This window comes from Saccostrea cucullata, unplaced genomic scaffold, assembly GCF_032062105.1.
Source record: "Saccostrea cucullata isolate Sc308-1 unplaced genomic scaffold, CSIRO_AGI_Scuc_v1 ctg1793, whole genome shotgun sequence".
Classification (NCBI taxonomy): Eukaryota; Metazoa; Mollusca; class Bivalvia; order Ostreida; family Ostreidae; genus Saccostrea; species Saccostrea cuccullata.
This window is the reverse complement of record NW_026919414.1, coordinates 86,338-101,791: the sequence shown is the minus strand read 5'-3', so window position 1 is coordinate 101,791 and position 15,454 is coordinate 86,338. Positions and strand designations below refer to the sequence as shown.

General features: G+C 34.0%; 1 protein-coding gene across 1 annotated transcript; it reads left to right on the top strand.

The window, feature by feature from the left end:
- The first annotated feature begins 8,926 nt into the window (after positions 1-8,926).
- LOC134231025 (fibroleukin-like) lies at positions 8,927-14,010 on the top strand. Its single transcript, XM_062712925.1, has 5 exons — positions 8,927-8,987; positions 10,231-10,364; positions 11,305-11,401; positions 12,808-12,975; positions 13,751-14,010. The coding sequence occupies exons 1-5, from the start codon at positions 8,927-8,929 to the stop codon at positions 14,008-14,010; spliced, it is 720 nt and encodes a 239-aa protein (XP_062568909.1).
- The last annotated feature ends 1,444 nt before the right edge of the window (positions 14,011-15,454 follow it).

Sequence of the window (15,454 nt, the reverse complement as noted above, 5' to 3'; positions counted from 1 at the left end):
ACAAGAATGTCCTTCTAACATTTATAAACGTTGCTTTAACTTAACAGGAGTCATGAAAATCTTCAAATATCAAAAAACTGTTTTGATTATCTTCCATATTATTTTATGTTGCCATGGAGATTTAAAAGCTGGATATTCGTCCATACAATATGGCTACCGATTTCTCTATAGAATGATAGAATCGTACGTGAACTACAGCATACTGGACTGTGTTGAAGAGTGTCTGAGAACCAAGAGGTGCAAATCGGTGAATTATTACAAAGGCGCAAACTTTTGTGAAATAAACTTTGAAAACAACATAAGTCTACCAGAATTTTACCAACAAGCTTCGAACTGGTTATACACCAACATCGAGTACTGGGATGAGGTAAATATCTTTGTATTCTCAATCTAGAGAAAGAAAGATGAAAAAGACAGAGAGGGGAGGGGGTTGAACTTCTACATTGAAATATACACTGAAATATACACTGAAAGATAAATTAACTTAAAGAATCGAACAGTGTATTCCATATTATATAACTATTATTTGTATATTATTATACCCCCCGCAAACGGACTTTTGGGGGGTATATTGAAATCACCATGTCCATCTGTCTGTCTGTAGACTAGATTTTGTCCGGACTATTACTCAGAAAGTATTGAAAGGATTTGTCTGAAAATTTGTACACATATTTTTCACTAGTGTGTGCACCTGATATTGTCATCTTGAGTGGATAATTATTTTGAATTTTACAGTTTTTTTTTTCATTTTATTTTGTGGTTTTGTGCAGACCCTTTCTCAAAATCTATTGCAAAGATTTATCTGAAAATTTGTACACTTATAAATCACCAAATGAAGGTGTGCACCTTCAAACTTCAACTTTATTTGTTTATTTTTCTGCATTTTACAGGTATTTTTTTTTAATTGACTTGTTCATTTTGGGCTCATGTATTAGGTTTGAGACAGAGTACCTAGAATATCTGTACAAAAATGTGAACTACAGCTTTATAACTACTCATTAAAACTAAAAAGAAAAAGGTAACATCATCAAGTGTTAAAAACAGCATTTACATTACACAGAATATAATGTAAATTCATTTGTCTCTTGGGAATAATGACTGGACATGCATCCAGTTCAAGATTAATTAATAAGTTTGGTGTTGGAAGTTGTTAAGGCATCTCTTATCAACCATGTTTTATCTATAATCTCCTGGGAACTTGGCACAAGAATTTAAGATCTCTCTTCTCTTAATTGTAATTTATTTTCTGTCAAAGCACTTAACTACTGGATGACCAGCTCTTTATTTTCAAAATGAATTTTATATAAAGTTATCAAGATTAATTCGATTTGTAAAATACGATTTATTTTTTCAAAAATCACTTTGCAGAGTGTCCTGACACATAATTGCTATAAATATTTTTAAATACAGAAATAAAAAAAAATTACAGTGGAATTACAATGTATTAGTATTGTTGTTTAATTGGATGCACCTTTGTTTCATTCATTAAGAAACATAATGAGCAATTATATTTTACTGCAAATTTTTGTAAGTTAATTGTGCACACCTCTAGATCCATAAAGTATTTGTGAATTGGCACCTTCTCTGAAAAATCCAGCGGGGGTTACTTGTACCTATTGGACATTACTAGTCCTTATTAGTATATTCTTTTTTTTTAAACAACTTTTAAAACAAGTTGTGTAAGTTTAATATTTAACAGTTAATGGTCCTGGTATTTATGTAGAGAACATATGGTCGAATATCAATATCAAATAAATATCTTGATGACTAAAACTACAAAATATTGATTAAAAATCATATGCTATACATTGAAGAAGGGATAGATAAATAATTACCTCTGTCATATCCAATGATAGAAAAAGTTAGCAAGCTCACATATCCTTTACAACTGGAAGTTCCGACATTCCCTGAAAAGGTAAAGGAATAGAAATTTCCTGGTAATATGCACATCTACTCATTGTGTTCTAAATGTCTGCTAAGTTTGACGAAATTCTGTGCAGCTGTTATTGAACAGTTATGGTGAAAAAATCTAAGGTGAAAAGTGCCGACAATCCAGGACAAAATTAAGCGAGTTTGGGTACCCAGTGTAAGAGTTCCATACCTTTATCATTTTACACACAATGTTTTTAAAGATATCCAAAGGCCTGTGGACTAAACTCGACAAACTTGGGTTTTTTGTACAATTTTTACAGGGTAGAACATGGTGTAAACATGAATACGATACGTATGTGGCCTAACTTTTGCATTTAAATCCTCATTAACTCAAGTTCGTCGAGAGGAAAGATTCTAATTTATCATGTGAATGGCCTACGGTTCAAATCCCGACTGGTCCTTTTTTTTGGGGGGGGGGGAGGGGTATTTATAAAACAATTATTAGATTATGATATATTGTATCTGAAATAAAGAAGTTATGACGTATGGCGTGTAATAAATATTGTTTTTTAATAAATATTTCATATTGAAAGGGTCTTCATACATGTATAAATATTTAACATAAACAGGTATTGGCTGTTTAATCTTTATACCCATATTGGAATTAATATGCTTCACTACATGAATTCATAACGCTGCAAATCCGGGTATGGGGTATTTAAATACTAAGTAAATAATTTTATGTAAATCATTTTCAGGTTCATAATTTCCTTATTTCTCATCTGTTGATCAACTGATTTATCTGTATTTCTTGTCAATAATTTTCTTAATTTAAATCTGTTTAAAGATGAATTATCTTCCTTTCTTGTATATAATTTTTAGGCTCTAGCGGAGTCGTGTGCAGGATCGGGCTGTGAAATTAACGAAAAATGCGTCCCTAAGCCATTTGGAAAAATCGAGTGCGTTTTGTCAGGTGAGATTACAAAATAAATCTATAACAATATGAAAGTAAAATAAAAGAAATACTGATAAATATACGTTTTGATTATTTTTATACCCGCGTAATTGAAGATTCGGGGACAGTTTTAGTTCTGTTTGTCCTCAAAAACTATATCTGCGGCCATAACCTTTTGATTGGCAAGATCTCTTTTGAGTACAAAGACATTTCACCAAGGAATCTTGACCAACTTTTGCATTTATTTAAAATTTTTTTTTGATTTGTTGGTTCTTGTGCTTTTATTCTTCGCGAGTGTATTTCTTGCGATACGTGCAAGACATTTTCTTGGCTACCAACAATTTTGGTACTAAGACGTTCAAATTTTACTTGTATATTCACTTTAAAAAGACTTTGTGATTCTCTTGAATACCTAAAAGTTTTACCATTTTAATCTAGGCTTCTATTATATTTTTTGCTTGTATTTCCCATAATGTATTGTGACAAACAGTGCACAATTTTTGAAGACCCGAAATACATTAACTGACAAAGTTTGATCATCATAGGTCTAAAAGTATTCAAAATATGCCATTTAAACAATTTGAAAACAAATGCCCGCAAATTTCAAAAAAAAGGTCACAGTGACCTAATTTTTCTTAAATATGTTTAATAGCCCCAAGATTCATCAACGTACAAGATTTGGTGATTCTAAACCTCTCGGCATCTGAAATAATAAGATTATAAGTTTTAGAAAATATAAGCCACATAATTCAAAAAGTAGGTCGCGGTTGACGTTGTTCAAGGACCCAAGATGCATCAAGTGACACAGTTTGATGATCATAGGCCTTAAAGTTTCCAAATAATGCCTCCATATCAAATTGAAAATCAAAGCCCGTAAAATTTAAAAAGTAGGTCGCCATAACAAACTTTTGCGTTAACATGACGTGAAGTCTAAAGATGCATTAATGTACAAGATTTTATGATCCTAGTTTTATTGTAAGCAAAGTTTGAACGTTTTTATAAAGTGTAAATTTTGGTAAACTTTGAAGTGGCCTTGAGACCACGTCCTTTGCTCCAGGGTTATGCCTTGAATAATTTTCATTCTTCAACATATCCTGACCCTTGTATGTAAGTTTATTGAAAATCTGCCCAGTGGTTCTGGAGAAGATTTTTTAGCAAACAGTATTTTTGGTTTTATTTTCCTATGTTTCGGGTCCCACCAATAGTTTTAGTATAAATGGTAGCCCTTGGGCCAAGGATACCCCATAACAAATTTGACAAGGATTGATCAGGGGTTCGTGAGTTATGGCCCATATTCTAAAAAGTTTACGCACACCGCACGACACGAACCGCACAAATCGCCATAGTATTAGTTCTTTGAACCTTTGGCTCAGAAGAGCTAAAAATGTAAAGAAAAATGGTAAAGCACTTAGAGGTAGTACAAATCCTGGTAGCGATTTATGTGCATCACTTTAAAAATTATAGATGAGAGTCATGTAATCAACCAGGTCATGTGATATTGCAATATAAGACCCCCATGTTCAAATTGTTAAGATTTCCCATCATTATAAACATACTGGAATAAAAACAAGTTTGAAGTTTTAGGATTTTAAGACATGCTTTAATGCAAATAAATGCTTCGGAAAGCCTTAACACAGCTACGTTTCCAAATTATTTGCGTTGAGAAGTTTGTTTTTCGTTGTCATGCAGGAAGTCAAGAGAAATATTGATAAAGAGAAAACATTTTAATAATTGAAGAGAATTTTAGATAAAAACAAGGAACTGCGTTAGGAAATTTCAGTAAATTAGTTTCAATTATTCAAATATTAATCAAGGCCTAGGAACTTTATGTTTTCTAAAGAAGCCCCGGAAAATGCTCCGGACTGCATACTTTGTTGAATGTATAGAATTCAGCTATGCGAAACAAAATATTCTTGTATATATATTTTTTCGTCCCCCGCTTGAAAAGTGGGGGATATTAATTTGGGTCTGTCCGTCTTTCTGTCTGTCTGTAACGCTTTCGTTTCCACATTATATCTCGAGAACCCTTTGAGCTTCTGCAATGAAATTTTGCATAGCAACTCCCTAAGGACTAAAGAGACCCCTGTCGATTTTGAGGTCAAAAGGTCAACGTTCAAGGTCATAAAATCGCAAATTCTGTCTGCTATAACACTTGCGTTTCCGTTTGGTTAATATTCCATTTAAAAAGAATCTTCTATACACACAATAAAGAATAAGCAATTCAATCTTTATATCCATATTAACATATTCATTTGCTTCAGTATACATTTAATAACAAATTCAGTCAAGGTTATCCGACACCCCCCCCCCCCCCCCCCTCCGAACAGCGCATCGTATACTTTATCCCTAAGCGGGTGACACAAAATCTCTGAATAAGCTTGTTTAATTTCTGATAGAAACGATTGGTTATATGTTGTTTTGCGTCCCATTCGAGATTTTCCACTCCTGTGGAGACGTTACCATATAACGTAGTGAAGGGCTTTAAAGTTTATCTCTACTCGGCACTCACAGTCATTGAGCAGTGAGGGATCTTTACCTTGTCAACGACTGTCGTGAGAAGGGACATCAGCTTTTAAGGTCTCAGCAGAGGGGCCTGTAACTTTCCCTTTAAGTGCCGAGCGCATGACGAAGGAACAATTGCTACCCATATTTAATCGGCTAAGGTCAGTCGAGGCCGAGATCCGAACTCGCAACCTCGATCCCTATCACGGAACGAGTGCTCTACTTGTAATGGTACAAAAATCTCTGTAGGATCCAGTGCAACGTTGCTGCTTTAACGTATCACAATTACTTAAAATTGTTGTAGAGATTTAAAGCTCACATGCAGACAAAAAACTCTTAAAAAAAACCTAATCTGAAACGGTAACTGCCCAAATATTTGATACTTTTCGCACGGGATGTCCTCATTCATGGCGTATAAATTTCTCCATATTTCGTTTAACCACCAACCATGAAATGCGAAGCTTGGGGAATTTTACCAGGGGACAAATATTTTTCCGTTTCATTAATTAATGCATTTTAAGCATCTTTGCTTCTCATTTTCGTCATATTTCATCCACCTTTAAAACACCTTTAGAATTTTCATATTTAAGAAATGTTGCTCTCGTGGCGCAGTGGCTAGATTGTCAGTCGCGAAGTTCGGAGTCGATCCTTATGTCGCGGGTTCAAATCCGAGTGTGCAACGTGGAGACCGCTCATTCGATGAGACCGTATATAAACCGAGGTCCCTTGCCGCAGTAGGTGCTGGCACGTGAAAGACCCCTCACTGGAGTAGTGGCCCTAAATGCCGTGCATTGGATGCAATTTGTAGCTCTCCACTAACAAGTGGTTGCGTCTCCATACGAGTAAAAAATTCTCGAGATAGGGATGCTAAACAACATACAATCAATCAATCTTACTTATTAGGTGATGTTGAAATTAGTTTAATTGACAGAAATTTTCTTCATCAGATTGTGGGATCCCTGTCGATATAATAAAAAATACCACGTGGAATGTACAAAAATGGGAGGGAATAGGAATAAGAAAACGAATGCACATTAAATGCTTGGATTCCTTTGAACAGCGAGGATCCGGAATGATCGTGTGCCACAAAAATGGGACCTGGATAACAGACTTTGTTTGTCAAGGTTTGGAAAAAGAAACATCTTTATATTGTAGCTTTTAAAGTATTTTTCTTTCTTTGTTTTTTCCTCAGGATCCTTATCGAATACAAATAAATATGCTTACCTCTAGAACAAGAGGACCATGGGCCATATTCCTCACACGAGCACATTGGCTAAGAAAAATCAATAATCAGTTTAGTCTGCACGCCGGGGTTTGGCTTGAATTTAAACTTGAATTCTGAACTTCCTGAATATACTCTACATCAATATATATCATGTGCCTTTACTATTCTTGAACAATTTAAAAGAATTTTTACCACACATTCCTTTGCAGAAATCGTCATTGTGGCCCCTTCCTTCCCCGGGAAGGGAGAATCATAATTTGAACAAACTTGAATGTACCACCTAAGAATAAGTCCATATCAATATGATTTAACATGGTTTTTTCCTGTTCCTAATAGGATGATTTTTTCTTATATTTCTTCAGTGATTGTGTTTCAACATTTTTCTGAAAAGAACCAAAAGAAAGCCTATCATACACGTGGGAAGCAGTTATATCAATATCCTGTAATTACACCGTATTAAGGGAGAAATAATACTGTAGATTTCTTATTTTTTTGCTATTACTTATTATCGCGAATGTGATCTGCAATGTTAAATCGCGAGAATAATATTTTGCAAATTAAAAGGTTGATCAAGAGATTTTATAGATTTTAGCTGCAGAACTGCAGCTCTCCGAAAAAAAAATATCACAGACTGGAAAGCTTCATACTCATACAAGTAAGAGCCTCGGTTAACGTCCCTAGGCTCCTTATATACCTCGGACTCTTACATCCGAAGGCCATTTCCTAACGAGCTTGTTCCGCCTGAGATTTTGGGCGGAACATATGCGTGAAATAAACTGTTAACAAGTAATTTTCATGTATCTACGTGTTTGCATGGGGTATCCAAGTCACAAAAAATCATAAAATCCATTTTATTCAGTGTGCGTTATTGTCCATTATTGAAAATTGCCATTATTCTAATTTGCCATCAGAAGTACTTTCGATTTGAGTTCACATTAATCTTTTGGATCGCTAGTCAGAAAACAAAATTTTCGTTGCGTTTAAGTAGTTTCGTTTCGTCAGATTTTTTGCATTCCATTCCCGAATTTTAAAGAGACGACTTGTTTCAATTTCTGCTGCGATTTTAAAAATAATGGATTTATTGCTAATGCAAAAGATTAACAGTGTTTTATGCGAAAAGTTTATCGTAAATAGTGAGTATTTTATTATTTTGTGCCATTCGTTAATATACAAAGCCTTAGTTTTTAATTAAATATTTTATTTCCACTTAGGGTTTCAGCGGCGAGAATTTTTACAATGGATGCTAGAGGTTACTTACGGGGTGTTGCTAAAACGCGGAACGGAAAAAGGAACGGAAAGCGGAACGGAACGGAAAATAAATGTCAAGGAAAGAACATTGATTCGATATGAATCAGAAATAAAAAGCAATATTCATGATATAAAAGTCATATTTAATGAAAAATTAACATTAAATATAATATATTTGTGAATTATGCTCCTCTCATAACATGTACATGCGACGGTCAATAAATAAGATCATGAACTTCCATTTGAATGAAAAGTGCCCACATCACTGCCGCTTGTTCCGGGGGATATTGATCTCCCATTCCTCTGTATCCGTCTCTCGGAAGTGTCAATGTAAAGTTCCATTATAATCCAGGTAATTTTCGTTGGTTACATAGCGAACTGTAGGCCAATATTCTTCTCCGTCTGGAATGTTGTGACCCATGATGTAAAATGAACTAGAGAAAATAAATTTATCGGTTATATACTCTAAAATGACCTCATTTTTGACGACATTTTCTCAGAATGAAATAAAACTTTCTCCTAAGACTAAAAGAGAGTTTAAGGTCTCAATAGAAACGGAATTTCAAAAATGTTGCCCGGAAGATGGGGGGGAGAAACTCCGGTATTTTCTCTCCGATGTTTCGTTCACGAGTTATAAGCAGTTTTATTACATCCCCCCCCTTCTTAATTTTTTTCTAACTCCTATAACTTTTTTTATTTTTTAAGTTAGGTGAAATCTTTTGGTACCATTGAATTCGTCTCTTTGAGCTGAACATTTAAAAAAAAAAATTGAACTACTGTAAATCACTTTTTATTTTCGCGTAATTACGCGAGACAATGCGTTCGCGAAAATTAAATTCTCGCGTATAAAAGTATTCCTTATGATTATATAGAGGAATAACAACTATTCGTGAAAATTATGTCTCGCTTACAAAGAATCAATGACAATCTCGCGAAAATTTAGTGATCTACAGTAGTTTCCATCTGTCAAACGTTTCGTTCAAATCCTATTTTAGAGAATGCTTATTTATAAATAAAAAATCTTGTATTGAAAAAGACGGAAGGAAAAAGACTACTAGTATGTATACATACGTGTATCGGTAAAGACAAAAAAGAACTAGTTTTGACATACTGGTATACAGATTATGCCGCATACACTGGCGATTCCGGGAATCTTGAAATGGGAGGGGGCAGTTTGGGGTCGGAGTAGGTTCTCTGTCACACACATATATTGGTCAGAAAAAGGACGGGGGGTCTTTCTCCCCTTTAAATCCATGAGTGGCATATTGAAAAATTAAAATATGAATAGCTGCAACATTACTGGGTCATTCAACCCCACTCCCCCAAAAAGAAAAACGCTTTAATAACTTAATAAAACGTATGGACGATATATTAATTTTACTAAAGTAAAGATTTACAACTCCATCTATCCAAGATTTTAATTGATAGGAAGCGACTCTAATTTGTATAAAATTTAAAAAACCAGTTTTACAATCGAAGTGTTATCCGGGCTTGTGGGAAAGGGGTGCTCTCATAGTAATCTTATTTAGAATTTTTTTTTTTACATTTTATTTTTTACCAATTACCATGATTTTTAAAGATAACAAATATCCCCTCAACTGTTTTCCAGACATAACCTTTATACTATTGAAATGATCATTGAAACCTCCAACACTTTCTGTCTGTTAAATAAATAGTAGTCAGTAAGTGTAAGAAAATAATACTGAAAGAAATTGGAGCTATGTCATTAATTTGTCAGCGCTTTTCGTAAGAGACTTAAAATGACTAATTAAACTTGTATTGATCATGGATGTATTAAATATGTATAAAATGTATCGTTTCAGAGAAATTAATATATTTCAAATGATTTAATCTCAAATGATATTTTCCGTTCCGTTCCGCTTTCCGTTCCGTTTTCCGTTACGCGTTTTAGCAACACCCTAGGTTACGCGGTGCCAAATGAAAAGTATCTCGCCTTGAGCCTCTAGCCTGCTGGAGTAGAGAGCTACAGTGACACCCATTAAAAAAAAACTGTATACTTATTGCGCGCATAAAAGTGCGCTATTCCTCGATTTATTTTTCCATTTATCCATGCATCTGCCTGTAACTGAACTTAGCGTGTATTTTTAAAATGTTAATTTATATTCACATCAGAGCGGGGGTATAACTAGTGAGCATTGGCTCACAGACTTCTCGTTTCAGTCTGTAACGGTATATTTAAAAAAAGATTTCTGATAAGTAGGGAAAGTATTTGTTCCAGTGGAAAAGCATATGATTCTAAAAGTAATTCTAGAGCAATTTAAGGAAACTGCAAGACTTATTAAATTTACATATAGATACACATTTAAAGTGAAGAGGAAATAGTTATTTAGGGTCCTTCTTTTTCAATCTTGCATATATTTCTAGAATAAATATCAATATCTGTACATGTATGTTTTTCCTGTTTTAGTTCGTGCTGATTGCAAGGATCTGCATAAAAATGGTCATACTAATTCCGGTGTATACGAGATTTACCCTGATGGTACCAACACCAGTCCTATCAGAGTGTTCTGTGACATGGACACAAAAGGAGGCGGGTGGACGGTATTCATGTTTATGAATTAACGAGGCCAAGTCTAATTATTTTTACCCTAGGGATTTTGTTAATTTTTCGTTAATTTTTACTTTGATATTTATTGTTTTAAGATTATATGAACGAATGTTAACTACCTTGATATCTTAGGGGATCTTACTATTGGACCCAGAATTGGATGGAAAACCGCCTAATTATCACATTTTTTCCCATATTTTTGGTATTTCTGCCGTATATTTTCTTCTTCAGTCCAGTAAACGAAAGTCATTGTAAAAAGTCACCAAATTGTGACATTTCAAAGAAGCTGACTGTCTAGGTTGGTCTAGGTCTTGATTACAACAAAGTTTATTTATTTGTCCGATGTCCAATACCTCTAGAAATGTGGTATAAATACAGATCGGTTCAGAAGCATTATCGGCACAGATATTTTGTTTGAAAAATTATAGCAATATTTAGATTGTTAGTATGTTTCTTCTGATGTTCTGTCATTATTTTTAGTATAATATCTATGAAAGTCTACGAACATATTAGCGAGTCATGTGTCATCCTTCAGCGTCGTATAAAATGCTTACAAAACAGTGACGTCGTTAGCCATTTCAGCGTTTTCCCCCCAAATTGCTGTCGTAAAATCACATATTCAAACCAGTAAGCGTTACATATAATGTTAACTTTATATTAAAATTACAATATATTGGAAGGCGTAGTGTTCACTTGTAACTGCATGAAATTAAAAAGCTGCGCATAGGTAATGCGCACTCGAATTAGACTCGGCCTCGTTAAGTCTTTAAATTGGTAAAAGAAATATTTATTGTAATCTCTCATTCTGTCGTACAAAGGATTGATAGTGAACAAGAAACTCACACTCTGAATCTTTAATACACTTATCAAACAGATATCTATTCATCACTATACAAGTTTCAATGAATAAATAGACGTATTTATTTTCGGAAGGTAATCCAAAAACGAGTGGATGGATCCCAGAGCTTTGACAAGGACTGGGAGGCGTATAAGAATGGTTTCGGTACACTGGATCGGGATGTTTGGATAGGTAAATATAAATCCTATTAAAACTGGGCCATTATTTTAATTTCATATTTGATAAATGATCTATGTATCGTGTCAACTTTACAAAAGAAATTAAGATTTTATTTTAACACAGTATTTGTCAATTCTTTTTGATAGTTCCTAAAACATAAAAAATGTTGAAAAGTTAAATGAGCCAATGTGAGGAAAAACAGAGAACATTTTATTTACTAGAGGGCATTATATTGCTTCTGTTGTGTCCTCTTCCATGGTGATAACAATAAACTGAAAGGTCTTTGAAAAAAATTAAATAATTATAGTCGGGCAAAAGAGAAAAGTAAAATGTTCTGATGAATATGATGAACTCTTCCCATAAACGGTCATCAACATTTAAAATAGTTAAAGCTGAACACTTCTCACAAATAGGCACTGTCAGACGGGTGTATAAACCGTTCGATTTCGTTACACCCGATTGCACACTCGAAACTCGTGGCCGACATGTAGTACTCCTTTCGTGGTCTTAGATTTTTTGCGTTTATACCTTGTTTTATGTGCATTTTCTGTTTTAAAATAAAGCATAATTTTTGTTTAAAATAATGTATTTACTATATATTTTTAGCTCTACTGGTCAGAGACCAGAAGAGCTTATGCGATAGTAATGCGTCTGGCGTCCGTCCGTCCGTCTGTCTGTCTGTCCGTCTGTCTGTAAACAATTTTTCAAAACGCTACTCCTCCTACAAATTTAGTCTGATTTCAATATTACTTGGCACACAAGTAGACTACACGAAGATACATAGAAAAGTGCATCGGTTTTTAATTTCGATGAACGGTGTTGCCATGGTTACTAAAAATAGAATTTTCTGTGAAATTCCTTGAAAACACTACTCCTTCTACAGTTTTGGTCTGATTTCAATATTACTTGGCACACAAGTAGACTACACTAAGATACATAGAATAGTGCATCGGTTTTGATTTCAATGAACGGTGTTGCCATGGTTACTAAAAATAGAATTTTATGTGAAATTCCTTTAAAACGCTACTCCTTCTACAGTTTTAGTTCGATTTCAAAATAAGTTGGCACACAAGTAAACTACACAAAGATACATAAAATAGTGCAATGGTTTTTGATAAGTACAATTCAGTAGAGCTACAGTCTCGACAGAGACTTCTGGTTCATGATACTTTTGTCCTGTTTTGGAAAAAAATCGTTAAATTTGATAATTTCATCGTGACCGAGTAGCACGGCTTTGCAAGATGTGCGTCTACACTCGTCGGATAAGCGATCTACTCCTTATATATGGGTTGTAGGAGAGCCTTGAAGAACGGGAAATATGGCGGACTGCCTTTTACGAGATGTATAATCTGATTTGGGGGGAATATTTCTTTAAAAAACAATGGTGCATTGTAATACGCCTATAAATCTTTAAACAGGAAATGACATAATTCATCAGTTAACAAAGGGAAATCACTCGTCCCTTTATGTCTCCATCACTCCCCAGGATGGTACAAGTCTGTACGAGTTGTACGACAAGTTCGCCATTTCTGACGAAACAGAGAAGTATAAACTGTTTCTGGAGGGACCCGCAACGGGAACATTAGGTAGGTGACAGGTCGATTGTTACAGAGTGAGATATATTAGTCATTTTGTCACATTAAAGTAAAAAGAAAATACGTAGAACAAATGAGAGAGATAGGGTAGGGGGTCGTTAAATGTATATATAAAAAAGATTGCATTCATTTAAACTTTCACGTTATGTATAAATTGGATTTAAAATTTTACATTTTGGTAATGTTACATTTATACATACCTCACCTTATTTTAAGTCCTATGCTATGGTCAAACGACTTAAGTTCCTGGAGATTTAATTTTCGTTGATTTTATGGTATAATGACACCCATTAAATCAACCCCTCTATGCAAAATTTTAAATTGGAAACCCAAAATATGTGTCGCATCAAGAGATGGGTAACCCAAAGCGTAACGAGACAGACGGACGAACGGACGTACAGACAGGGACGGACAAACCGATTACAGTATACCCTCCCACTTTTAAAGCAGGAGGTATAAATATGAACAATGTTTAAATGTTCTATGATGTAAAAATGTTCTGCAATTAACCTTATTCACATGCGAACTTTCAAGGATAATTTGTCGACTTACTGTTCCTTTGTACAACGTCTTTTAGGTGATTGTATTACCATTATGTCCACTTTTGTACTCAAAAACATACATGTACATGTAGCTTTAAACAGGCATATATTATTGTTTCCACTCAGTGGCCAAGAAAGTTGAACAAAAGTATAATTAAAAAAAAAAGGAATAAATTTATCTAAAGCATGAAGCTGTCTAATGTCATTTTGTTTTCATTCAACAGGTGACAGTATGTTGAACACTGGGTATAGATCACGTGACCTGTCTGGGATGTATTTCTCTACTCCCGACAGAGATAACGATCAGTGGATCGGAAGCTGTGCTGCTTACTTTGACTGCAGAGGAGGCTGGTGGTTCAACAGCTGTTACCTCGCATTCCTGAACGGTCCCTGGTCTTCAAATAGGTGGGATTGGCCTTGGTATCCAACAATTACATCAGGAACATCTGTCAAGGAGACACTAATGATGATAAGACGTCATTAGGTAACAGAATTGATTGAAGAAAACATTCAATTTTTGGGGGGATAATTTCATTTTACTGTGGCTTATAGCCTGATAGGAAAGTGATAAGTTCCTCATTCAGTAAAATAGCGTCTGGCCTGCAAGAGTGCCTATTAATTTAAGCAAGTAGAAATTTTTTTTTTATATATTCGACGTTAGACTATTTTGATTGACGCTCTCTGGATATAGACTGAAAGTTTGGATATTTTATTTTCTTGCTTTCTTAGATTATGATTTGAAAAAGGACGTCATAAAGACTTTCGAAATAATTTCCATGGAAGAGTATTTTACATCTGTACTGAGAGAGACAATTGAAGTTTAATCTTTTTATCTAGTTTTTCTTGCATTAAATTAACTTCTGATGTGTTTTTAATAAAAGTGAATTCAAAAATATTTTGTTCTTAATCCGAAAATCTGCTGTATGGACATACCTAGATAACTGATAAATGGAAGAACACTATATTACGTATGAAGCATATTGTCTAAGGACTCCCTAACGTAAAAATAACTACGGACATAACCAACGACTTATATTACATAATCGCGTACATCCCGTGTTACAATATAGTCATGTACATACACGATTCATGTTTATTACATAATAATCACGTAGATATCTGGGTTATAGCAATTCAAAGGCGGATCCAGCGATTTTCAACGTAAGGACACGACTCTTTTATTCCGTTTTAGAAAATACATAGAATTAGACAAAATTTAAAGTTTTCAGTTATTCTTACTTTTGACGGTCGATCATAGACCGTGACAAGGGTCGATGTGAAGTCATTAATATACAATTATTGCTCTTTTTTGAGGTCAATATAATGATTTAATAATATTAAATATTGTACTCCTCAGATGTATAAATCATTCTACTGACCGAAAGACGGCAATAATTATTTTATGATTCACTGATAACATGATACATCTCTTTACTTGTTTGCATTTAATCAAGTCTAGCCAAACACAAGAGAGAAGCAGAATTAAAATTAAAATGTAAATTAAAGAACCTTACCAGTTGTATCAATTTGAAATATTTTTTTATCTATTTTAGTTGCCATGAAAAAAAGATATAGTGTCAGTGTTTTTACAGAATAGATTTTGAAAGGGAGAAGTATTATCAGGGAAAACTGACAGCGAAAAAAAGGAAAATTTGTAGTTCAGTAAAAGTGTTGGATAAGGTCTCTTCATCCCCTCTTACATTGTACCACCCTCACCCTACAGTATATATATATATATATATATATATATATATATATATATATATATATATATATATATATATATATTTGTTCACATGAAAAAAGCCACAGTCGTTTAAAAAGCTTAAAAAGCTCCAAAACAATTTGTATCAATTTGGAATTTCCTGATCTTAAGTTAGATCAATGTAGAGAAAATAAATCCTTGTATTCACATGGAACGTCACGTG

Coding starts and splice junctions, on each gene's coding strand:
- LOC134231025 (XM_062712925.1), top strand. CDS start 8,927: ATGCCGCATACACTGGCGATTCCGGGAATCTTGAAATGGGAGGGGGCA. Junction 8,988..10,230: donor GGGGGCAGTTTGGGGTCGGA/GTAGGTTCTCTG, acceptor TTCCTGTTTTAG/TTCGTGCTGATTGCAAGGAT. Junction 11,402..12,807: donor GGATCGGGATGTTTGGATAG/GTAAATATAAAT, acceptor ATCTTTAAACAG/GAAATGACATAATTCATCAG.